General features: G+C 42.8%; 1 protein-coding gene across 1 annotated transcript in view; it reads left to right on the top strand.

The window, feature by feature from the left end:
* The window catches only part of si:ch211-266g18.9 (transforming growth factor-beta receptor-associated protein 1), a 69,639-nt gene that overhangs the window by 40,435 nt on the left and 1,603 nt on the right, over positions 1-27,601 (top strand). Inside the window, exons 4-10 of the mRNA XM_060932925.1 lie at positions 251-333; positions 429-773; positions 858-915; positions 12,237-12,380; positions 12,661-12,801; positions 21,939-22,098; positions 26,879-27,300. Of these exons, the coding sequence (XP_060788908.1) occupies positions 251-333; positions 429-773; positions 858-915; positions 12,237-12,380; positions 12,661-12,801; positions 21,939-22,098; positions 26,879-27,300 (1,353 nt within the window). The remainder of the gene's footprint in view (positions 1-250; positions 334-428; positions 774-857; positions 916-12,236; positions 12,381-12,660; positions 12,802-21,938; positions 22,099-26,878; positions 27,301-27,601) is intronic.

The raw sequence follows: 27,601 nt of genomic DNA, 5'->3' as shown, positions 1-27,601 counted from the left end.
TATCACAATGATCAAATTTCAGAGGGAACTAAATTTTGCCTATTTTATGAAATCAAAAGGCTATCTAGCTTTAATGAAACAGCATTTTTTAAAATTACATAAATGTGGCATCTAATGTAGAGAGTTAACTTGTAATATTCAGATAATCACTTCAGATAATTAATTTATTAATGAAATGTATTCAGAATATGTTTAATTGTTTATTTTTATTTCTGCTTATTTATTTATTTTTCTAATATTTTACTTGTAGAATCTGCATAAGAGTATTGTTTGCACCTCTGGATGGATTCATTTCTACAAAGAAGCTTTTCTTGATGCCAAAGAACTTTTCATGTAATATTACTTTAAAAAAAAACAATTATTATTTTCATAGTTTATGATTCATAATTTCTAAATTACTCTTAAACATGTTGCACTGTTTTTCTCAGGAAAGGTGACTTGGACCCAAGAGAACTCATTAGCCTTTACCCAGGCATGACTGTCATCAGTGAAGACTTTAAACCTCAGCCTCCTACTGTGATCAATGCTAAAGACCTGAGGAAGCTAAATAATGAAGCCCAGCCAGAGTTTCTTAAGTATTTGAGATTCCTCTGCCTTTATTTAAGAGAGATCCGCAAGACTGATCTGGGCCAAATCTTCCCTCAGGATATCGATACTGCCCTGTTTAAAGTGTACTTAGGGCTTGGATATTATGATAAGCTGAATCAACTTGTGTCTTCTCGTAATGATTGTGTGCTAGATGTGTGCGTGCCAGATCTGGAGCATCATAAGAGGTTAGAATCATAAAAGTTTCACTGGGTATAGCATCTCAGGACTAAGCACATCTTTTTAAGTACCACTGTGTTTTTGCATTTTAGATTTTTCACGATTGGACTGCTCTATCAAAGCCATGGTCAACATTTCAATGCAATTCAGGTCTGTTTTTCCAATAATCTGATGATTCTTAATAATACATCAGTGCTGGTCCTAGCCTTTTGGGGTCCTAAAGAATATTGTGGATGGGTGTCTCCTACCTGTGTATTTGTATTTGTATTAGTAAAGGTGCACAGTATATACCTTTTTTGCACTCTCACTAATATGAATATGCTTTGCAGGGGTGCAGTTTTGACTGTTAATTAGTAAGGAATGAGACATTTAACTATGACTAGATACAGGATTCAGCATCTATTTCATAAATGATCAGACACTACTTTGTGAAAATAGGTAACTTACTACAAGTAGTTATGAGCTAACTAAGAACATGCAACATCCCCTTATCTAGCTTCACATCTCTACTGTTAAACTAGCTAGACAGAACATTTTGGACTTAATATGAGAACTGAGGAAACTCAGTGATAAAATGTATAGCTTCACTGTATACCCTTGACACTGGACAAAGAATGCAACTTCAATGACATCTATGGTGTGACCCATAGAGAAGATTGTTGTTCATGCTTGTTAGTTAAGGAAAAGCCAGAAAAAAAGCCTTGCATCGTGTGCGAGGTCACTGGAGAAGGGTGGACAAGGGCACTGGGAAGAGTGTGTTAGGGCGATTGTAACACGGCTGTAACAAACCGGACGCTCACAGATTATGAACAAACTCAAGGTTTTAATGAGCACAATGGAAAAAGACAATGTACAAAAGCCAGGCCAGGTCAATAGAGATCTTGCAGTCACGTGACCGGAAAGTACACAGCCGCCATCTTGTCGGTAAAAAACACAGCTGAATACTGCTGCACTCGTGTACAGAATGGATCAATTTCAACCGATGGACTACACGGCTCATTTGTGGCAGATCACAGAATCCAGGGACACATGTCTGCCCGGGGGCATTTTGAGTTATTGACAGATTCAGAAAGTACAGTTTCTAAGCTTTCCAATGATGCCTTCAATGTGGAGATCTGACAATATTTGAAGAATGTGTGGCCTTTTGAAAATGTATACCTCTTAAAACAGAAAAGGGAGAAAATCGCCCTCAAAGTTTTCCATCTCAGCTACTCTGGGTGTAGGGCGGGCACATAATGGTGCTCATTTGCATGACATTAAGGAAAGCCCTACCCCCTACGAGCTAGCACGATACTACTTTCATGTAAACAAAGATCACCACGTCAATTTTCCTTCCATGCAAAGTATGCCCAACACAATTATGAAGTACAAAAATAAGTCCTAAAGTATATTTTAACATTTTGTGGTTGAAAAATTACTCACATCGTAAGAAAGAAAGATAGCACGATGATGACACAACTAACACAACACTAGTTTCATGTAAAGCCTTGGTCACAACCGGCCGTACAGTACCGTGCTCCTACGGCCGGTCTACACGCAAAAAACGCAAGAAACGCACGAGAGCGCGCATGAAACGCACGAGAGCGCGTGTGTGATGTGCTGATTTTCGAGCCGTAGACCGGCCGCAGAGGTTCTTTGTCATGTCAAACAAACTCTACGGGCGCTTACGTTTTTTTCAGGTTGCAAGACAAACTTACGGCCAACACACGTCTTTCTCCATGAAGAAAAAAAAAAACCAAAAAACGCAGCGATTTGGGAAACGCCAAAAATCACATGGCCAAAATATTGTACATCCGGTTGTGACCTAGGCTTAACCAAACCACAACACTCTCCGTTACATGCAAAAATAACCACACAGCCTTAGATTAATAAACTTACCCCATCAGAAAGAGAAACGGGGGGCGTCGTGGCTCAGGTGGCTAAGGCGCCATACCATAAATCCGGGGACCTGGGTTCGATTCCGACCTGAGGTCATTTCCCGATCCCTCCCCGTCTCTCTCTCTCCCAATCATTTCCTGTCCTGTCTCTACACTGTCCTATCCAATAAAGGTAAAAAAGCCAAAAAAAAAGAAAGAGAAACGGCACCTTGCACACACCAATGCCTCCGATGGAATGTAATTCTAGAACGGTCCGTGTATCATCCGATCATTCAAGTATTCCATTCAATCTGGAAAACGAGGTTGCGGTTTTTTTTGCTAAAAACGGTCATCTCCGATGTAAATACCGTGTGTCTGTTTGCTTCGCGGTGTGTCAGGTCCTCTGCGCTCTGTTTAGTAACTCATTCCATAGTGAAATCACACGCCTGTATGCAGTTAATTAGCCATGCGCGCAACCCGTATCATACAGCTGATTCGCGGAAAAAAAAACCCAAAAGACTTAAATCATCATGTGAATGGCCCATATGGTAATTTACCCACACCCCCCAGCAGGCTACAGTCCTGATAAAAACGAGACAATTTGCAACAAAAAATGTATGCTTTTCCAACAAAACAATCTATTATCTGAAATACTGATTGGATTATTCAAGATCTCAACTTGCACATGATGGAAAAAAAACAAAAATCACAAATTTCGAAAAAAAATGCTTCTTTTGTGATTATCTCGGATTCGTTTCGGCCGACATGTGTCCCTAGATTCGGTGAGGGGTCACATTTTTCTAATGAACAGATAACTAGATATCAGTGGTGGCTCCTGAATTTTTTTTCAGGGGGGGCAATTTTCCCCCGTTATGTCTACACGGACCATAAATGTCCACAGGACTGAAGTAAATTGACCTAGGTAGTAAATCAATTGGCCGAACTTGTTTTTGCCTGGTAAATTCAGATATCAATTTCGACGATATCTCTTCTCTCCACTAGGTGGCAACACTGAACAAGTTAAAGGTGGCAAACTAAGGTAGCCTAGTAAACTAGATCCACCCGCCTAGCGGCCAAAAATATTTTTGCCTACGAGTGGCAAATATTCACATTGAGTCTGGCTTGCCAGGCTAAAACTAAGGAAGATTCATTGTGAAGCCTTCAAAGCAAAACATTTGGCATCACAATCAATTAATATTACATTACTCATTTATTTTCTCATATTTTTCCAGTATTCTATAATAAGTAGACACAAATTCTTAATTATAAGCATATTCTAATTTCTTCATTCTAAAGAATGCAATTAAAGTGGCAGGATATAAATCCAAAACAAGTGTTTATTTAAGTTTTGAAAAAGATGAAAAGCATAACCATCAAACAAACGTGCAGCTTAATTATGTGTTTTTTTATATGGAATTGCACCATTTTAACAACAAATAATAATTCTAAATAAATTCTGCAGGTTTTTTTTCCCCAAGAATTCCTCCAGAAAGCCATGCCTTAAAAGGAAATTTAAAGTATTACAAGCATGTCAATGAGCACAAAAGGCTTTAGTTATTTAGCTATATACACACAAGGTTACACAAGGTTTTGTAGTCAGTGCAACTTGGCTTAACAAGTTGGAAAAAAGGTAAGGTGCTGCTGGCTCCAATGAACACATACTGTACAATATATAAAAACTGAAAATATGCTTAATTTACACCAAGTCAGAGAGAACTTGAGGCTACTGAAATATTCCAAGCATGGCAATGTTAAACTGCCATTGGTAAAACAAAAACATGGCAATGTTAAACTGCCATTGGTAACACACACACACACACACACACACAAAAAAAAAAAAAAACCTTTTGCCTAGTAAATTCAAATATCAGATATCACTGTGCCGTCTGCTGTGCTACTTCCAGGGTGGAAGAGAACGCAAGGGTAGCAAAAACGAGCATTGACTACATCACAGCCAGCTAGCCAAGTTTTCCGGTGGTACCAGTTCTTGTTAAAACCTCTTGAGTAGGTCTTCTCCCCCTTTGTAGACACTTGCTTGATGTTTAAATTCGGTCTAGGAGGTCCTAGCTGTTTGATTGCCGTTTTCTCCTCATTGGTACGACGACTAAAGGGAACTTCTTTCAGAGACGCTATCGTATTGTTGCACTCAACACTCACCATCTTCTTCATAGAATGTTCACACATTTCCCGCGCAAGTTGCGTTTTCCAGCCCAAAATTATGTTCAAAATCCGCTAAAATGCACTTAAAACCGCCCAATCTGGCAACACTTGCGCGGCGCAACAGGCGTATGACGTAAGCACGCTGCTTGTGCGAGCACATAAAACCTAATAGAAAATGCATTGGGAGCATGATTTTCGAAAAAAAACGTACGTACCATTAGTGTCAATGGGAGATTTTGGGGCAAATCTGAACCTGACAGAAATCGCCCGAAAAGGGCGTGGCTACACCAGGCGCGACCTTAGCCTGTTGGACAATGACATTACTGTTGCCATGGTAGTAGGAGTGATGAAAAAAAATCTCCCTCCCTGTTTGGGAGTGCGTCACCCAAATCGCCCCATTAACGAGCCGCCAGTGCTAGATATATGTCTAAAATAAACGATCTACAGATTAGTGACCCTTATGGCTTACCGGACGGAGTTTTCATGACCGTGTCAGTAGATGTTGAACTGCCAGCGGAATACCCAGACATGTATAATTACCTCATTAACTTTCCCTCACTGTTCAGTGGTGAAGCACTGCGTGCTTATAAATCTCTGGACAGTTATCTTTACAGAAATTCAGGATTTGTCAGCGACTCAAATGTGGCATCTTGTAAACAAGAAAATAATCCTCATTGGACGGGTAAGTCACTTAAGTATTGAGTATAGCACTGACCAGCCGATTATAGAATAGAATAAGGTAATTCCAGCTGTAATTCCAAATCATCCATCTTGTTTACCATGGATCTGGCATTGGAGAGGTAGAGGCTTAGCAGTGGAGATTTGAGTGGCTGTTTTCTGAGCTTAGTCAACAGGCCGGCTCTGCCTGCAGCCTCGCTTTTGCTTCCGCTCCCGGCGCCGCCTCCTTCGCTTTGCTTCCAATAACAATCCACGGAGACCCCGCTGGTCTCGCTATCTCGTCCGGAATGTTGTGCATGCGATGGAAATCGCTACAAACCGTCATTTTCTGCTGGAAACCAATGTCCAGTAAGTCCATACGGTTGTAGTGGATGTTGAAGTCCGGTACAGACGAACAACACGCAAAAATACACACAAAAAACATAAAAACCGTGCGCAGGTAGGGAGAGCTTGTAGCCGCAGCCGTTGTAGTAGAATTGTATATAGTAGGGTTTTCCAGAAGAAAAGGTAGAAGCAGAAGTAGAAGTAGAAGGCGGAAAATGGCGTTTGACCGACAAGATGGCATCTGTCACAATCTGGATCGGCTGTGACGTCACATGGAAGTGCTCCATACCAAGAGATCCAAAACAGTAACAAGGGCTAGACAAATCGTGGTCAGGAAACGGGCAATAGTCCAAGAACCGGGAATCAGAAAAACACAAGCAATCTAAACATAAGTGCTAGGCAAATCGTAATCAGAAAACAGGCGAGGCTCGAGAAACCGGGAAGCAAGAGAAACGAGCAAACAAACAAACACAAGGGCTAGGTGAAACGGGGAAAAAGCGGAAGGCAAAAAGGGTCATACACAGGAATACAATCAGAATGATAACGCTCAGTAGGCTCATGAAATGTAGAGGCAATACTATGCAATGAACAAAACAAACAAAGGGGTATAAATACAAATGGAAACAAAAAGGTACAGGTGAAGGTGATTAGAACTCGGGGGAGCCACTCCTAGGAAGTGGCTCTGGGTTGGCTGACGGAATGCACGTGGTAGTGACTGGTGTGTGAGGGGGATTGTGGGAAATGTAGTCCTGAGTGTTGGGTGAGCCTGGGAGCATGACAGTACCCCTCCCCCTCCAGGAGGCCAAGGAGGCCAAGGGACGAGGACGACCACCACCCACACTGCTGGGAACACTCCTGAGCGAGCCATCAGAACTGCCGCGGTGCTGGACAGAGGGCCGTCACCGCAGACGACCTCTGGAACTACTTCTGTGCAGACTTCCAGGAGGGCTGGACCCCTGGCTCATGGGACGGCCCCTAGGCTGAGGCACGGGCTTCTCTGGATGATGCTGATGGAACTCCTCCACCAGCCCTGGATCCAGGATATCTCATGCGGGGACCCAGCTATGTTCCTCGGGCCCATACCCCTCCCAGTCCACAAGGTACTGCAGAGTCCCTCCTCTCCTTCTGGAGTCCAGCATCCAGCAGACAGCGTACACCAGGGTACCTTCTACGTACACCAGAGGTGGGGGTGTGACATCAGGTGTGGCCTCGTCCAACGAACCTGAGACAACAGGTTTCAAGAGGGATACATGAAATGAGTTAGAAACACAGTATTGCACAGGCAGATCTAATTTGTAAGTAACCTCATTAATTCGCTGGAGAATTTTAAATGGATCAATGTATTTGGGTAATAATTTTCTACCTCCCTCAGGAACCCTTTAGTCCTGGGTTGACAGCCACACTCAGTCCCCAGGGAGGTAGGTAGGTGTGTCACCTCTATGACGATCCACTAGCCTCTTGTGTCAACGGAGGACGTTCTCGATCTGCTGGTGGGTCTGTTCCCAGACCTGCTTGTGCCATTGCATCCAGCTGTCAATGGCTGGGTTATCAGGGGCGTGGGGGGTTGGTAACCCAGCATACATTGAAAGGTTGTGAGACCCATAGCAGAGCTAATTAACGAGTTTTGGGCCATTTCTGCCCAGGGCAAATAGTTTGACCAGTTGGCTTGATTTTCGTGACAGTATATTCTCAAAAAAATTCCCAGTTCTTGGTTGACCCTTTCACATTGACCATTAGACTGGGGGTGGTAAACGGAGGTGAGACTGATGTTAACTCTCAGTCTCTCAAAGAATGCTGCCCACACATGAGATGTGAGTTGAGGCCCTTGATCAGATACTATATCCTCTGGAACACCAAACATACAGAACACATAGTTAAAAAGGGCTTCAGCTGTCTGAAAGACGGTAGGTAGGCTAACTAAGGGAATAAATCTAACTCCTCGTGAGAACCTATCAACAATGGTTAGAATGACTGTGTAGTTCTGTGAGGGGGGCAGGTCAGTAACAAAGTCTACCGCTAAATGTGACCATGGATGAGAAGGGACAGGCAAAGACATGAGTTTACCGTCAGGGAGAGTTTTGGGTGTTTTGCACTTGGAACAGGTGGAGCATGAGGAGACAAACCTATGGATATCTGCCAGCATATCTTCCCCTATGGATATCTGCCAGACAATAACTGGTGCATACATGTCTCTCCCAGATGGCCAGAAGTCAAAGAGGATTGAGCCCACGTAATTAATTTGTCCCTGTATTGAGTGGGTACATACTTCCTTCCTATGGGGCAAGATTCAGGGGCAGGAGTGACAGATAGCTCTTGGTTGATCTCTTCGTCTATTTCCCATCTAATGGAGGTGACCACAACTTATGGGGGTAGTACATTAACTATCTCAGGGGAGGACTCGGGACTGGGATATATACGAGAAAGGGCATCTGCTTTGGTATTACGGGAACCGGGACAATAAGAAACGGAAAAATTAAAACGAGAAAAGAATAGGGACCACCGAGCCTGACGGGAGTTGAGCTGTTTAGCTGACCGCAAATATTCAAGGTTTTTATGATCTGTTATCATGAGGAAGGGATGGGTAGCTCCCTCTAGCCAATAGCACCATTCTTTGAAAACTAGTTTTATGGCCAGCAATTCCCTATCTCCTATTGACCCATCCCACGTGACGTCACGACAAATGCGGCTGCCATTTTGGACATGAACTACCAGTAGTCTACCACAGCCAACAACGAGGAACGACGGCAAAGCATCGAAAGGAATATAGCCATCAAAGAAAGTTTTTACTTTCAGCAAGACTTCCATCATGCCATTATATTGTTGTGCACCTGGATGTAGTAACCATCAACACACAAGGCAAGCTTTATCATTTTATCGGATCCCGACAGATGCTGACCGACGGAGAAGATGGATGGTCTCTAAAATATTGGCAAAATGATGTTTATTGACATAGCAATCGTGTGTAATGGGAAGCATTTGCATATCCGAAGTGTTGTGTTTACATCAAAGATAAAATAAACCGATATGACAACGACTGCTGCTGCCAGGTTGGGGACACAAACTAGTAGAAAGGAAGTGTGCCAACAGTGCCAACACACTTCCTTTGTGGTCGATTCTGCTTTAAGGTAAGATGCATTTAATTATTCGTCTGCTGTGGGTTTGGAATCAGTAGCCTGACCGATTCGTTCATGTTTGTGGTGCCATTTGTTTGTTGACGCGTGTTGAAATGGAAGATTGGTTGTTGACATGATTTCCAGTGGTGCTTTGGTGCTGCTGTGGATCAGATGTGTTGAGTAGCCTGACTGTTTATTTTTCTTGCGTGTGGTATCATCGTTGACGCAAGGTTGTTTTTTGAACATGCCAATGTGGACACGATTTCCCCTGATGAGTTATGACTTCAGACGCGATGCGTGTGTGGAGGTGTGGAGTCCGCGTGATATGTGCGTAAGATAGGCTTCTCATGTGTTTGGAGATCCGCGCTCTGAGACAAGCGCAAGCACCCCCCCCCCCCCAAGGGAAAAAAAGGGACCCCCGAAAATATTGGCATAGTTCAAACACTGGGTTGGAGAAAGTAATGGCAAATAGTGAGTGCACAAACCATAGAAGGTAAACTGTACACAGCGCCAGGGCAGTGTGATGGTATGTCTACTTTTAGATTGTGTTAGCTTATCAATGAACACACTCGTCACTCGACAAGTTTCACATCTTTATGACGGATACTTAAATGTGTGTTAGGTATTATTGTTGCAGTCTAAGCAGTCATTGTAGCAGCTAGATGAGCGAGAACCGAAAGGGTCTGTTCCATAAACCGTTATTTCTTCATGTCCAAAATGGCAGTCGCGTTTACGAAGGTCACGTGAGTGGGAAGGGCCAATACTGTAATTACATTTGGCAGGGGTCAGCTTATGGGAGTAAAAGGCTATCGAATGTAATTTACTGGGGTAACCTATGCACTGGGACAGCACAGCTCCAGTGCCTACTTTGGAGGCATCCACCTCCACTACAAAAGACTGAGTTGGATCAGGATGCTTTAGAATGGGGGCAGAGGTGAAAGCTACCTTGAGGGATTCGAATGCTTCCTGCGCCTGGAGATTCCATGAGAGTTTTTTGGCATTTCCTTTCAATAAGGTGGTAAGAGGAGCTGCTAGACTACTGAAATTGCAAATGAAACGACGGTAGAAATTAGCAAACCCAAGAAATTGCTGGAGTTCCTTTATGGAAGAAGGGACAGGCCAATTAATTACAGCTTCTATTTTCTTATCGTCCATCATGACACCCTCCAGACTAATGACATAGCCTAGGAAAGAAGTAGAAGGGAGATGAAATTCACACTTCTCCCCTTTAACATACAGCTGGTTCTCAAGCAGACATGTAAGGACAGAATGAACATGATGAATATAAGTTTTGAGATTAGGGGAATAAATCAAGATGTCATTGATGTAGCCAATAACATATTTGCCAAGCATATCCCTGAGGACATCATTTATAAACACTTGAAATACAGACAGGGCATTACACAACCCGAAGGGCATTACTAATACTCATAGTGCCCCATAGTGGTAAGAAATGCAGTTTTCCATTTGTCACCTTCCTTTATACGGACTAAATTGTATGCACTTCTGAAGTCAAGTTTTGTAAATATAGACACTCCATGAAGTTGTTCTAGCACTATGGGGACTAAAGGCAGTGGGTAAGGATAGGGTTTAGTAATCTGATTTAACCCACGATAATCAAATGGGCAATAGTCCAAGAACCGGGAATCAGAAAAACACAAGCAATCTAAACATAAGTGCTAGGCAAATCGTAATCAGAAAACAGGCGAGGCTCGAGAAACTGGGAAGCAAGAGAAACGAGCAAACAAACAAACACAAGGGCTAGGCGAAACGGGGAAAAAACGGAAGGCAAAAAGGGTCATACACAGGAATACAATCAGAATGATAACGCTCAGTAGGCTTATGAAATGTAGAGGCAATACTGTGCGATGAACAAAACAAACAAAGGGGTATAAATACAAATGGAAACAAAAAGGTACAGGTGATGGTGACTAGAACTTGGGGGAGCCACTCCTAGGAAGTGGCTCTGGGTTGGCTGACAGAGTGCACGTGGTAGTGACTGGTGTGTGAGGGGGATTGTGGGAAATGTAGTCCTGAGTGTTGGGTGAGCCCGGGAGCATGACAGCAATGGGGAAGGGTGGACCAGGGCAGTTGCGAATGGGTATAGAACAGTGGGTGAGTGGGCCAGGATTGTAGGGTTGGAACAGGGTAGTCGGGAAAAGTGGCCCAAGGCAGGTGAAATGGTCAAATAGATCAGTGGGGAAAGGTGGACCAAGGCAGTGGGTAGGACATGGCAGTGAAAATAGTGGGCCAGGTAGTGTGGAAGAATGAACCAGCATTGTGGAGAAAGGTGCACCAGGGTAGTGGGAAAGGGTGGGGCAGGGCAGTGGGGAAAATTGGGCCAGCATAACAAGAATGGGGGATCCATGGAAGTGGGGAATGGTGAAGCAAGGCACTTGGGATAATGTAACCTAAACAGTAGGAAAATGTGAACCAGGGCAGTGGGGAGGGGTGACCATGGCAGTGGGCAGGGTTAGGACAAAGCAGTCTGGAAGAGTGGACCAGGACAGTGAAAATGTGTATAGTGCAGTGGGTGAGTGGGCCAGGATTGTAGGGGTGGAACAGGGCAGTGGGGAAGAGTGGACCAGGGCATTGGACAAGGGTGGAACAGGGCAGTGAGAAAGAATGGACTAGGGTAGTAGGGAAGAGTGGACCAAGGCAGGGGGAATGGTGAAACAGGTCAGTGGGAAAAGGTGGACCAGGGTAGTGGGTGGGACAGGGCATTGAAAATAGTGGACCAGGTAGTGGGGAAGAGTGAACCAGCATAGTGGAGAAAAGTGGACCAGGGTAGTGGGAAAGGGTGTGGCAGGGCAGTGGGGAAAATTGGGCCAGGATAACAAGGATGAGGGATCCAGGGAAGTGGGGAATGGTGAAGCAAGGCACTTGGGAAGGTGTAACATAGGCAGTAGGAAGATGTGGACCAATGCAGGAAAAGGTGGACCAGGACAGTGGGGAGGGGTGACCATGGCAGTGGGACGGGGTGGGCCAAGGAGGTGCACTTGGCAATGGAAATGGGTGTACTAAGGCAGAGCAGAGAGGTGGGCCAGGGCAGTTGATTCATGCAGTGGATTCGGGTAGTGAAGGGGTGGAGCAGGGCATTGTGGGGTAGTGGGGGTGGGCCAAAAGAGTTTGCAAGAATAGGTCAGGATAGTGAGGGGTGGATCAGGTCAGTTAAGGGGCTGCATTTGCATAATTTGCATATAAGAATGACTGGCACTGATGCATGAAATGAATAAAATATTTTTTTTAAAAATGTATTGGAATTATACTAAATGTAATGCAGAACATACTGAAATAATGATAATTAAAAAAAAAAAAAACAAGCCTGTAATTTTGCCAGACTTGGGTGTGGATGGTGGATGATGAGAGTGTGGACTCCTCTGAGCCAAGTGTTCTGCTGCACATTGTAAAAACTCTCTCTCAGTTGAAAGAGAAATCTATCATCATGACATTTATAGACTGGGCTCTTCAAAAAGACCAAAAGGCAAGTATATTCTAAACACACACACACACACAAGTTGGAATGCCAAGGGCAGTTATAATGTGAGGTTGACTTTCATGTACTGCCTTGACACAAAAGAAGGATTCAACATTATTTTCTTTCTTTCTTTCTTTCTTTCTTTCTTTCTTTCTTTCTTTCTTTCTTTCTTTCTTTCTTTCTTTTTAGCAGAAGCAGTACTATTTTAGTAATAAAATTGTTTTAGTATAAACAAGATAAAGCACTTCTGGTGAGACATATTTTTATTCCTGTTTTTACTATACAGGTTGGGGTATTAATCTTGACTGAGAGAGATCCAGGTGACCAAAGCACGTTTGAACCACAAGAAGTGCTTTCCATTTTAACAAACTACCCAATTGCTTTAGTCTCCTATTTGGAATTTTTGGTCAATGAACAGCAAAGTGAGGTTAGTGCATTATCGCATACACAAACTATGAGACACATTAAGTAATACTGTGAATAGAAATTTAATGCTAGCTCAGTAGTTGCATTAGGGGTGTATGACAAGGTACTGCGATAGTGAATGTCAATATGGTACTATGTTGTATTAATATAGACCAATATAATATAACATAATACATACCAAAAATTATTTATAGGTGAATTAAACATCAGAGATGCTTTTGCTACAAGCAGGAACTGCTTGGGCTACTAGAATGATGTTGCTGAGGGATAACAAGAACTCTATACTGGTGTTCCCTAACGAGGATGGTCTGCGTTCCCAACACATTGAGAACCCTTCTGCATCGTCAGCAGGTATCTCAGGTTCACCAGCGTTTCGCCCCTTAACCTATACGCTTCGCCTGAGTGGGGCAGCAAAGGGTGATTAGCCTTCACCTGCAGAAGGGTTCCAACTGTGGGCTCTCCTTAACCACAGCCATCTTGAGCTGGTCTCAGCTACCTGTCCTATTTCCCTAATGGCCTTCTTCAAGTGCTTTGGTTCCAGACCTAGCTTCTGTAAGAAGTAACGCACCGATGTTGCTGGGAAACCTCTGCATCCTACTTCCATGGGAAAAATGCTGGCGTGCCATCCTTTGAGGACTGCCTCGTCGATCAAGTCCTGGTATTTTGCCGCTTTCTGTTGGTGTGAGATGGCAAGCCTATCTTCCCAAGGTACAGGGAGTTCCGCTACTAATATGGTCCTGGTGCTCCTAGACATCAGTACCACATCAGGGCGGAGCAAGGTCACTGCTACCTCTTGTGGGAAGATTAACTTCCTTTTCAGATCGGCTCGCAACTCCCAGTCTGAGGCATGCTGCAGGATGGAACGAAGATGCTTGATGGCTGTCTTTGGCCTGGGAGCCTGCTTGCCTTGGAGGTGGAAATGAGTGACCACAGGGGTAGGTGCCTGGTTCTCATTGGCCCTAACTCTCTGGAACTCCACCCATTTGACAATTTCCGTTAGCACCTTGTCGTGCCTCCACCTGTATCGGCCCTCTCCCAGTGCCTTTGGACAGCCTGAGAGGATGTGGTTTAGTGTGCAATGTTCTGCCCCACACTGAGCACACGATGAGTTTTCTTCCTTCCCCCAGATCTTTAAATTACTTGGGGTTGGCAAGAGATCAGCTACGGCATGAAGTAAAAAGGTCAGCTTGCCTTGGTCGGTACTCCACATCTCCTTCCAGGACAGCGATCGATCCAGCGCTTGGTCCCACTGCATCCACTGGCCCTGGGAGGCAAGCCCCACCGTTTTCACTCGTCGGTCTTCCTCTGCTGCCTCTCGCACTCTCTGCACCAGAAGCTTCCTTCTACCTTCCGCGCTGGCCTTGCTCCACTGCTTTGTGGTGTAATTTCCCAGGCCCAAGCGACCCTGGCAGACAATGCCTACAATCTCCTATTACTTCCAGTAGGCTTCTGTTTCGACCACAGCATCTTGTGGCTTCCACTTCCTGCCACATCTGATTGATTTGCTGGCGTGATGGACTTTCCTGTCTTTAGAGAGAAGCAGCATGCTAACTGCTCTCGCCTTGGTGGCTTTGAATTCTTCAACCACAGATGAAACTGGTAGGCGGAGCTTTGAAGTTTTGCTGTACAAGTTCACAGAGCTAAAGGAAGGAGGAACACCCAGCCATTTCCGCAGGAACTTGCTGCACAGCCTTTCCATTGCTTCCACTGCAGACATGGGGAAGTCGTATAGTAGGAATGGCCACTGCAGTCTGGGTATAATGCCATACTGAAAGCACCATACCTTAAACCGGCCCAGCAGTTGGCTGTTGTCAATTGCCCTGAGCCAAGTGTTCAATTGAGCTTTGGTGTCGCTGAGGTTGCCTATGTCCTTCAGAGAGCTGTCGTAGTTCTTGCCGAGACATCGGATCTCTTGATCTTGAATTGTGGGGATCTCTGACCCTTGGATGCTAAAGGTGTTCCTTGTCAGCTTCCCTTTCATATATTACTTCTACAAATATGCTACATAAGGAATAAAAATATTAGTGGCATGCTGTTATAAGAAAATATTAACAACAGTTTGGTGTGCACTGTGATGCAAACCGGAGTTGCTTTTATCACCCTGAAATTGATTATTTTCTTATGCCTCAAAGTGGTTTATTCCTCTTATACCACAGGTGTGTGCCAATATGTATATTCTTCAATAGTTACATGTACATTCATACACAATTGTTCATTCACCGGTGTCTCTTTTTTTCTCTCTCTTTTGAATGTAATAAGGCAAAATCTGTAATAAGACAGCACTGACACTGGAGACTCCTTTCATAACCTCACCATGTCAATGATAATAAAATATTTTTGCTTTGTTAAATAATAACTCATTATTTATCAGTTTATTATGAGACTTAGATTACGTATCATGATCATTTTCGATCACATTAATAGAAAGCTGTGATTTGTCTTGCAATCGCATCTACTGTCCGAGCTGCTGTTCTAGAAATTAATCATCACCTTATAACCAATCAGAATCAAGAATTCAACAGTGCTGTAGTATAAAATATTTGAACATAGTGCATAGTGCTACTTTTTTATAGATGTGCAAATCAGTGAAAAACTTTACTACATTGTTTAGATAAAAACTCAAGGCTATGCACAAGCCTTCTTAACAAGTCTGTGTGAACAAATATTACAGCAGTTTTGAACCAAATCTTTTAATACTATATATAATAGAAACTGTGAAGCTGAAGTTGTGGTTTTCACACCATCACATTATGACTGTGCCTTTGTTTTCATTTAAGCTGTGATAGTTTTGAGCTACAAGAGGAATTTTACACAATTATATCTGTGCTTTGCATGATTTCATTTAATTACACATTCAATAAACTTCCAAAGCAAAGATAAAGCCTCTCACGTTATGAATTGTCACAGACTGTGTGTTCTGGAAATATCTTTAATCCTACATCCAGCTGGCATAGTACATTCTTTTTTTTAAACATGACTACAAGTTACAGTGGATATAAAAAGTGTACACACCCTTTTAAAATGATAGGTTTTTCTGATGAAAAAAAAAGAGACCACCATAAATAATTTCAAAACTTTTCCCATCTTTTATGTGACCTATAACCTGTACAATTCAATTGAAAAACAAATAAATCTATTGGGGGGGAAACCATACAAAAAGTACAATAAGCTGGTTGCATAAGTGTGCACACCCTTAAACTAATACTTTGTTGAAGCACCTTTTGATTTAATTACAGCATTCAGTCTTTTTGGGTAGGAGTCTATCAGTCTGCCACATCTAGACTTGGCAATATTTGCCCACTCTTCCTTCCAAAAGCGCTCCAAATCTGTCAGATTGCGAGGGCATCTCTTGTGCACAGCCCTCTTCAGGTCACCCCACAGATTTTCAATTGGATTTAGGTCTGGGCCATTCTAAAACTTTTTTGGGGTCATTGTCATGTTGAAAGATGAAATTCATCTTCATCTTCAGCTATCTAGCAGACACCTGAAGGTTTTGGGCCAAAATTGACTGGTATTTAGAACTGTTCATAATTCCCTCCACCTTGATTAAAGCCCCTGTTCCAGCTGAAGAAAAACAACCCCAAAACATGATGCTGCCACCACCATGCTTCACCGTGGGTATGGTGTTCTTTTGGTGATGTGCAGTGTTGTTTTTGTGCCAAACATGCCTTTTGGAATTGTGACCAAAAAGTTCAACATTGGTTTCATCAGACTGTAACACATTTTTCCACATGCTTTTGGGAGAGTTGATGCATTTTTTTTTTTTGCAAAATTTAGCCGGGCCTGAATGTTTTTCTTTGACCCTACCTCATAGTCCAGACATATGGAGAATACAGGAGATTGTTGTCACATGTAGTACACAACCAGTAATTGCCAGAAATTCCTGCAGCTCCTTCAGTGGTGCTGTAGGCCTCTTGGCAGCCTCCCTGACCAGTTTTCATCTTGTCTTTTCATCAATTTAGGAGGGACGTCCAGTTCTTGGTAATGTCACTGTTGTCCCATATTTTCTCCACTTCTTGATGACTGTCTTCACTGTGCTCCATGATATATCTAAATGCCATGGAAATTTTTTTGTACCCTTCTCCTGACTGATACCTTTCAACAATGAGATCCTTTTGATGCTTTGTAAGCTCTCTGCGAACCATGGCTTTTGTTGGAGGATGCAACTGAGGAAATGTCTGAAAGTCTAGGTCACATGGGAAAAGTTTAGAAATTATTGTGGTTTCATTTTTTTTTACATCAGAAAAACCTATCATTTTAATGGGGTGTGTACAGATTTTATATGCACAGTAAATGTGTGATGTGAAGTAATAGGAACTATAGTACCTAAGCACTTTGTAAAAATATACACATTTTAATCTAGATTTGAAATATTATTTTTCATCCTGATTTTGTTGATTGTGGACTTGAAATCTAATTTCATAACCGATAATGAATTGGAGGAAGGAAACTGTGCCATTTTTCCATTCCTTATAAGACAAATAAATTTCATTTAAATAATTATTCAATTATTTAAAATTACAAATTTTAAATTATTAAAAGTTAATTTAACATTTTATCAGTTTGCTGAGCTAAAAAATTTAATCATTGAACTGTTGCTATAGTGTGATATGGTATTAAAAATAAATAAATAAATAAATAAATAAAAGCTCAATTTGCTGTAGTATTAAAAGTAAACATACATAAAGCTAGAAAAAATAAATATAAAATTAAAAATATAATAAAAAATAAACATGAAAATGTTTGAAAAATAAATAAAATTAACTCTTGCTGCCACCTGTCATGACTTTGTGACTGCTATTCCTTTTTTTGGCCATGTGGGGACCTCAGTGTATTTTGTTTGGTCTCATTATTGATGTATTGTTTTCACTTGAGTCTTGTTTATGTCTGTTACACCAGAGACCCCATGTGTAACAGACATAAATAAGACTCAGGTGAAAACAATATATCAATAGGTGTAAGCAATACATAAATCCTAGATGAACCTAACAGCAAGACTGAGCCATGGAAGAAGACTCAGCAGAGAAGCACTCTCCCCAGCCCTCAATGATCGACCAGGCATATGCAGCAGTGGTCAGTCATGATGCTACTCGTCACAAACAATGACTGTGTTCTCATGAAGCTGCATTTAGCCAACATGAGCAAATTCTCAACAAAATCGACCAGACTAAGTTCAGTGTCCGCTTCCTTCAACACCTCTGGCTCCATTCCAGCCTTTCTCTGAGCCTAGATTGCTAGCTCCTGAGAGAGTTGAAGGTAACCCAAAAGACTGTTAAGGTTTCTTGGCCCAGTGCTCTCTTATCTTCGAGCTCCAGTCCTCCACCTTCCCTACCAACTGCTCATGGATTTCTTACATCATCATGACTGGGAACATCCATATGGGATTACATTTTCCTGTAACAGCTACCAGAGCTTCACAGATGAGATGCGGTGAATGTTCGACCATCCAGCTGGGGGCAGAGAGGCAGCCAACAGGTTGTTCCAGCTGTGGTAGGGCAACTCCAGTGTGGCTGAATATGCTGTGCACTTCTGCATCCTGGTGGCAGAAAGCAGGTGGAATATGGAAGCGCTCCTTGCTGCATTCCATCATGGTCTGTCTAATTGCATCAAAGATGAATTGGCAATGAGAGAGCCAGCTACTGACCTTACCGAGCCAGACGATCCAGCTTGACAACTGACTGTGTGAGAGGAGGCATGAATGCCAGGCTGAGCTTTGTCTTGGTGGTTCAGCCCTGAGTTCTTTACAGAACCTCCAGAGTTCGTCCCCTGTTCCTGAGGAACCTATGCAGCTTGGGGAACCAGACTCTCTCAAGCTGAATGAAGCCGTAGAACAAGGGAGAAGTGCTGCCCCTATTGCCAGAAGCACTTTCGCTCATCATGCCCTGAGCTTTCAAGGAAAAGTGCAGTCCTGTCCAGGAGGGAGAGTACTGTGATGGGAGTGACCTTTACCCACACAGCCTCTACTGCATGCCTGTGGTCACGATTTCCTGGGGACACCAGCAACACCAGGCTCTACAGGCCCTCATAGACTCTGGTGCAGCTGGTAACTTCATGGATTCCTCCCTAGCCAGTGACTTTCACCTCCCTGTAACCAACCTGGATCACCCTCTCACTATGACCGCCCTTGATGGAAGACCCTTGGGAGAAGGTACTACTGATCACATTACTGCACCTCTTGTTATGTCCACAGAGGGATGTCATCATGAAAATATCCACTTTAACCTTATTCCCTGTAGTGCTTGGCTTCCCCTGATTGTCTCAACATAGTCCCCACATCAATAGGTCTTCAAGAACTGTGGTTGAATGGGGGCCCACTTGCCAAGCTACTTGTCTCCTGTCTAGAGCCTCTGCCCCATCCCCAAGTCTCCTATTCCTCCTGAATTGTCCCGAGTCCCTTCTGAGTACCATGACCTGAATGAGATTTTCAGTAAGAAAAGAGCCACATCACTGCCTCCTCACAGACCTTACGATTGTGCCATTGACTTCCTTCCAGGAACAACTTCTCCAGGGAGTAGAAGATTCTCTCTCTTGCCTGCTGAGACAAAAGCTATGGAGGAGTATATCAGGGACTCCCTAGATGTTGGAATCATTCTTCCTTTATCTTCTCCCATGGGAGCTGGGTTCTTTTTCATTGGCAAAAATGATGGCAGTCTCCAACCCTGTATTGACTACTATGGGCTGAACAAGGTTACCATGAGAAACCATTATCCTTTACCCCTTATGTCTTCAGCTTTCAAGTTGCTTCAGGGAGCGACAGTCTTCACTAACTCCAAGATTGTGGCTCCTGTACATTGGGAAATTGAGACAGCGGTGCAAGAAGCCCAGCAGAGGGAGACAGATCCTGGTAATGGACCATCAGGACAACTTTTTGTCCCCACCTCTGTGTGCTCCCAGGTCTTACAATGGAGGCATCTGTCATGGCTGACTAACCATCCTAGCACAAGCAGGACATTGGAGTTTGTCAAGAGGCAGTTCTGGTGGCCCGAGATGAATGGATATGTCATGTCCTTTATTGTTGCTTGCTCTGTTTGTGCCCAAAACAATATCCCCACACCCTTCCCCATGGTCTCCTTCACCCCTACCTTTACCCAAACAGCCCTGGTCCCACATCTCCCTAGACTTCATGACAAGTCTGCCCCCCTCCCAAGGAAACAGTCATTTTGGTTATTGTGGACCATTTTTCCAAGGCTTGCTGTTTTGTCCCATTTCCCAAACTCCCCTCTGCTCATGAGACTGCTGAGATGGTGTGTCACCAAGTATTCAGAACTTTTGGCCTTCACCTGGATATAGTTTTTAATCGTGGGCCCCAATCCACTTCACAGTTCTGAAAAGCCTTCTGTAAGCTAATTGGGGCCACTGTCAGCCTATCCTCTGGTTTCCACCCAGAGTCTAATGGACAGATGGAAAGGTTTAACCAAGACCTGGAGACCACCTTCTGATGTCTGGCCTCCACTAACCCTTCATCTTGGAGTAGGTATGGCATCTGGGTGGAATATGCTCATAACACCCTATGTTGCTCTTCTACAGGTCTCTCACCTTTTAAATGCCAGTTCAGGTTTCAGCCACCACTGCTCCCAGACCAAGAGCCTGACATCAGGGACCCTTCAGCCCAGAGCTTCATCCAATGGTGCAGTCGTATCTGGCGCAAGGTCTGATCAGCTCTTCAGAGGTCTGCATGACGATACCAGCTCCAGTCAAACTGCTGTCACAGACCTGCTCCACCACTACATCCTAGGCAAAGAGTCTGGTTGTCAACATGAGTTCTTCCCCTGCAGGTGGAATCCTGCAAGCTGGCTCCATGATTCATGGGACCCTTCAAGGTCTTGAGGAGGATTAATCCAGACTGGGTCCTGCTACCAGACTCCCACCACCCCTTAGAATCATTGATGGTGAGCCAGTTTACACAGTTGACCATCTCCTGGGTTCCCATTATGTTCGGGGATGCTTGCGATATCTGGTTGATTGGGAGGGATATGGCCCAGAGGAGTGGTCCTGGGTCCCAATCTGAGAAATTCTGGACCCAGATCTCATCAAGGACTTCCACCAGAGACATCCTGATCACCTCAGAAGGAACGTCAGGAGACATTCTTAGGGATGGGGGTCCTGTCATGACTTTGTGATTGCTATTCCTTTTTTGGCCATGTGGGGTCCTCAGTGTCTTTTGTTTGGTCTCATTATTGCTCTATTGTTTTCACCTGAGTCTTGTTTATGTCCCTATTTAAGCCCCTTGTTTTCTTGAGTCCTTTGCTCAGTCTTGCATTGACGTGCAATGCAAACCCAGTGACTAAGCCTAGTCCTGAGTTTATGCTCTCAGTTTTCTCCTGTTTGTTTTCCTGTCATTGCCTTGCCTGCCTCATTGTTTTTGCCTGCCACTTTGGTTTGTTTGCTGATTCGGACTGACACTGGATATTGACCCTTTACCTGGACTGTACGTCTGGATTTTTGTCGACTTGCTGTTTGGCTTTTCAAGTAAAAACCCTTGATCTGAATAACTTCATCTCTGTCTCTGCACCTATGTCTCATAACACCACTTTGTGGCATGAGGTAGAGCTCTCCTGCTACCCCAGAGACAGAGATTCAATTCTAGGTGAACCTACCACAACTGATCTGATATCCAGTATCCCTATTGAGCTGATACCAGCAAAAGATGGTGATAAGATTTTGGAGAAAACAAATGACAAAAATTGGAGTTGATTTTTTTTTTTTACTATTATTATATTTATATAAGATGTGTTTTTTTTCTGTTAGTTTAACTGTGAAGGTCTTCAGTCAAAGTACATTTTAAAGATTAGTAGTTTTTAAAGAAAACAATAACAGATGGGGATTGATATTGGCCGATACTTAAAGCTTTAGTATCGTTATCAGTATCGATATTGGAAAAAAGTGGTATTGTTCCATCTCTACAATGAACTGAAGTACTAAATCAGAAGAAATGTTTTCAATTAAATGCCAAAGATATGTTTCCAAATGCTTTTAAAAGTGTACAAAGTTTGTCTGTTGAAAACTTTGGCCTCTTTGGATTTTACAGTGTATATAGCGCTGGATAAAATCCCAACTTTTTACTTGTCTTTCTTTTCCAAAATGTGAAGTAAACACACATTATTGCATCGTACAATTGAAGAACTTCTCTTTGCCCAGATGGAGAAACACCACACCTTGCTGGCCAACACGTACACCACTCAGATCCTGCATGCTGAACCACAGATGCAGAAATATGATATAAATATGCAGAAAATGAGGCAAAAACTGCAGGAGTTACTGTGGCAATCCTGTTTCTATGATGCTGATGCTGTATATGGTAAATACACAGGTTGAACTCACCTCTGTAACACAAATGCTGAGAAAAATCTGCTGTTCTGTTCATTATTTACGAAGGGATGTCTCATCGAGCCAGACCATCTCTTTATATTTGAATTGTCAATGTATTTAAATGTAATTACCAATACAATACCAACATGGATAAAGAAAAAAGTTGGTGCATAATGTTACAGGAAAATAATCAATGATTGTTTGGTGTGATGTGGCCCGATATGAAGTGGAGTTACTGTTACCACCTGAAAGTAGATTATTTTTCAGTAATACCATGTCCAGAAGTGTTTTATTCCTCTTATACCACAGCTTTAAAGAAAAAAGTCAGGATGTTTTCCACCACTAGAAAGTCTTCAAGTCAGAGGACTTCCTGGGGTTTTTTGTTTGTTTGTTTATTGTTGTTTTTTTGTAATATCACAAACTGTGTTTTCTGTCTTATTAACATCAACAAAGATAAAAAAAAATAAGAGAAACTGGTGAGGGAACAACTTTTTACAGTTACTTTACCATAAGTAATAACAGAAACTAACTTGTCTCACAGACATTCCACAACATTAAGCATAACTAATAAATAAATTTAGGCACTGTAAAAGTGGAGCCCCCGATGAGTGTAAAATGTGTTTGTTAATTGGCGGCCAGAGCTGCCACTCATTATTCATGTTACGGCCAAAGCTGTCAGCTCAGGAAGCTATATTAGTTATGCTACAGATGCTCACTGCTGTATTTATATTCACCATGTGCCTCTGTCAGAGGTTTAGCATGGTATATTATAAAGCTTTGTTGTCTGTCATCCTGATATGTCATTCATGCACAATGTAAAGTTTGTGTGCACTGTTTATTGAGTGTGTTGTGTTTATGTTGGGTGCATTGGTTGAACTGTGGTTTAGCCCAAGACTTTGAGCACAGAGGCTAATGGTGCACGTTTGGCTAACTTGCAGAGGTTTGAACCCTTGGTTGAGCAGAGCAAGATGTGTAATGTTCAGAGCATAGTCTGTAAACATTACTCTGCAAAATTTTGTATTTGTTTACAACCATGTTACATTAGTTATTTTTGTTTTGTTTCCTTTAGGTTTCATGGTACTCAATAAATGGTGTTTGATGTCCAGTGCTAGATGCTATACTAGTGTTCAAGAGGAATAAAATGCATATGCACCAATCAGCGACACTTTGCTGTTGTTCTTAATGCCAAGAGCCACGGGCGCAGATAGAGGGTGGGACGGGTGGGATTCGTCCCACCCAGATTTAAATTCACCTCGTTCGGTCCCCCCCACTTACAGTGGTGCTTGAAAGTTTGTGAACCCTTTAGAATTTTCTATATTTCTGCATAAATATGACCTAAAACATCATCAGATTTTCACACAAGTCCTAAAAGTAGATAAAGAGAACCCAGTTAAACAAATGAGACAAAAATATTATACTTGGTCATTTATTTATTGAGGAAAATGATCCAATATTACATATCTGTGAGTGGCAAAAGTATGTGAACTTCTAGGATTAGCAATTAATTTGAAGGTGAAATTAGAGTCAGGTGTTTTCAATCAATGGGATGACAATCAGGTGTGAGTGGGCACCCTGTTTTATTTAAAGAAGAGGGATCTATCAAAGTCTGATCTTCACAACACATGTTTGTGGAAGTGTATCATGGCACGAACAAAGGAGATTTCTGAGGACCTCAGAAAAAGCATTGTTGATGCTCCTCAGGCTGGAAAAGGTTACAAAACCATCTCTAAAGAGTTTGGACTCCACCAATCCACAGTCAGACAGATTGTGGACAAATGGAGGAAGGTCAAGACCATTGTTACCCTCCCCAGGAGTGGTAGACCAACAAAGATCACTTCAAGAGCAAGGTGTGTAATAGTCAGCGAGGTCACAAAGGACCCCAGGGTAACTTCTAAGCAACTGAAGGCCTCTCTCACATTGGCTAATGTTAATGTTCATGAGTCCACCATCAGGAGAACACTGAACAACAATGGTGTGCATGGCAGGGTTGCAAGGAGAAAGCCACTGCTCTCCAAAAAGAACATTGCTGCTCGTCTGCAGTTTGCTAAAGATCACGTGGACAAGCCAGAAGGCTATTGGAAAAATGTTTTGTGGATGGATGAGACCAAAATAGAACTTTTTGGTTTAAATGAGAAGCGTTATGTTTGGAGAAAGGAAAACACTGCATTCCAGCATAAGAACCTTATCCCATCTGTGAAACATGGTGGTAGTAGGATCATGATTTGGGTCTGTTTTGCTGCATCTGGGCCAGGACGGCTTGCCATCATTAATGGAACAATGAATTCTGAATTATACCAGCGAATTCTAAATGTCAAGACATCTGTCCATGAACTGAATCTCAAGAGAAGGTGGGTCATGCAGCAAGACAATGACCCGAAGCACACAAGTTGTTCTACCAAAGAATGGTTAAAGAAGAATAAAGTTAATGTTTTGGAATGGCCAAGTCAAAATCCTGACCTTAAAACCCTTTGGTGACTGACCCCTTGAAAATCGTTCCTCCAGGAACGATGACGTTTCAGTTGTCAAGACAACGGAAAAACTAAAATACAAGAGCATTTTGTTTTGTGCACAAGAGCATTGTGACATATCTTCCTGTTTTGTATTTTTGTTTTCCGTTGTCTTGACAACTGAAACGTCATCGTTCCTGGAGGAACCATTTTCAAGGGGTCAGTCACCAAAGGGTTAATCCAATGGAAATGTTGTGGAAGGACCTGAAGCGAGCAGTTCATGTGAGGAAACCCACCAACATCCCAGAGTTGAAGCTGTTCTGTACGGAGGAACAGGCTAAAATTCCTCCAAGCCGGTGTGCAGGACTGATCAACAGTTACCGCAAACGTTTAGTTGCAGTTATTGCTGCACAAGGGGGTCACACCAGATACTGAAAGCAAAGGTTCACATACTTTTGCCACTCACAGATATGTAATATTGGGTCATTTTCCTCAATAAATAAATGACCAAGTACAATATTTTTGTCTCATTTGTTTAACTGGGTTCTCTGTATCTACTTTTAGTACTTGTGTGAAAATCTGATGATGTTTTAGGTCATATTTATGCAGAAATATAGAAAATTCTAAAGGGTTCACAAACTTTCAAGCACCACTGTATAGGGAGGAAAAAACATCTATGCTGTCTTTCTTTGCATAAGGCAAACCTCACGGAAAAATCAAAAGACTAATTACCATTCGGTTTATTGAGGTGCACAGCAGTACATACATACAGTAGTTGCAACAACTCACATAAAACAAAACAAAGACTGATATTCGGTTGGTTGAGCTGTGCAGACTGCACAGGTTGCGAGCTCGAGCTTGGTTGCTATGGTTACCCACAACAAGTTTGCCAGGCATATCGGGGACAGCTCCTAGTTCAGGACCCCAACACGGCATGGTGAAGGGTGCCAAACCGAAAAGGCAGAAAACGATTGCATCGTTTTTTCAAAAAACAACAACTGTAAGTAAACTGTGCCTTGCTTTATCATATCACCTTGCAATTTTTTGATAGTCTGTTCAAAGTAATGTCATAGTGAAAGTAAAATCATACGGAGTAGAGATGCCTTTCTGGTAGCCTCCTTCTTTCGGTGGTAGCCTGTAGATATAGTGCTCAGAAGGCAGTTTTAATGTTTAATCTGGCGTTCCCTGCCATAATTTCAACACATGTTGGGGTTGGTTTGCTGGCAGCTTTGTCCCCCCCCCCAGTTCAAAAAACGTATCTGCGCCCCTGCCAAGAGCTGCTACAGTGTTAGTAAATAATCCCACATTATTTTTTAGAAAGCAAATTAAAACTAAGCACTGGATAAAATCCCATCTATTTTATATAAATAAAGATACAGATTTCGTTGTTGGGTGGCATGGTGGTGTAGTGGTTAGCACTGTTGCCTCACAGCAAGAAGGTCCTGGGTTCGAGCCCAGCGGATGGTGAGGGTCTTTCTGAATAGAGTTTGCATGCTCTCCCTGTGTCTGCATAGGTTTCCTCCGGGTGCTCCGGTTTCCCCCAAAGGCATGCAGGTTAGGTTAATTGGTGGCTCTAAATTGACCATAGGCGTGAATGTGAGTGTGTATAGTTGTTTGTCTCTGTGTCAGCCCTGCGATGACCTGGCGACTTGTCCAGGGCGTCTCTCACCCATAGTCAGCTGGGATAGGCTCCAGCTTGCCTGCAGCCCTATAGAACAGGATAAGCAGCTACAGATAATGGATGGATTTGATGGATTTCATTGTCCGGTGGTCAAGCGTTTATGGGATATGCTGCCTTGCACGTATGATCGAGTTCCCTGAGGTGGTACACAGACGTCATTCCATCAAAAATGAGGAAGATGCATTACCATATTCTCTTAAGTATGGAGCTCCACTCCACTATAACTGATTAAAAAGCATGGCATTTTGTTGTAATTGCTGTGGTATAAGAGGAATAAAACACTTCTGGAAATGCTGTTGTAGGAAAATAAACAACTTTAAGGCGGTAATGGTGTCTCTGCTTTGCATAAGGCTGTATCACACTTCCTCGTTGTTATTTTCCTATAATAGCATGCCCTAAGTATTCTGTACTTCATCAACACCTTCTGATTAATCACTTTAAAGAATTCAACAGCGCTAAACTAAAATAAATTGAGTGTTTTCTACATCTAAGCAACAATACTATTTTTAGTAGAGCTCTGCTTGTGAAAAGGTAAAATGAGTAATCAAGAACCAAACATAATATCAGAACTTAAAGCACATCCCTTTGTGTTCTTTACAGCCATTTACAATAAGTAATGCCATGAGTTATTTTTACTGCAGCCAAACTACAGTCATCTGCTCTCCATGTTGAGAAAGCGATCTTGCTGGGGAGAGTTGGGGAACACAGAAAGGCCCTGCAGCTTCTTGTCGATGAAGAACAAGATGAAAAAGCTGCAGAAAAGTACTGCTGGAGGACCTCTGCTGGACGAGACAGGGAATTCACACAGCAGCTCTTCAGCTGGCTGCTCCAGGCTTACCTCGAGCCTAGACCTCACGTGTCTGCAGCGTTGGATCTCCTGAACCAAAATGCAGTGGCTTTTAATCTGCCCCGGGTTTTGGAAATGCTTCCTGGCTCCTGGTCTCTGCAGCTGGTGATGCGTTTCCTGTGCGAGTCACTGAGAGCAACGACACACAACAGGAGGATGAGAGGCCTGGAGAAGAGCCTGGCCATGGCGGACAACCTCAGACAGAGACACGCCTGGGTGAGGAGAATATTAGTCCTCATTTTATGTTACACTGATTTATAGTCGGTCTTTAAAATTAGTTCATAAAGCCTGCAGAGTATACACTACCGTTCAAAAGTTTGGGGTCACCCAGACAATTTTGTGTTTTCCATGAAAAATCACACTTTTATTTACCACCATAAGTTGTAAAATGATAAGAAAATATAGTCAAGACATTTTTCTGGCCATTTTGAGCATTTAATCGACCCCACAAATGTGATGCTCCAGAAACTCAATCTGCTCAAAGGAAGGTCAGTTTTATAGCTTCTCTAAAGAGCTA

Source organism: Neoarius graeffei, chromosome 11, assembly GCF_027579695.1.
Source record: "Neoarius graeffei isolate fNeoGra1 chromosome 11, fNeoGra1.pri, whole genome shotgun sequence".
Lineage (NCBI taxonomy): Eukaryota > Metazoa > Chordata > Actinopteri > Siluriformes > Ariidae > Neoarius > Neoarius graeffei.
This window is presented reverse-complemented; position numbering and strand designations above follow the sequence as displayed.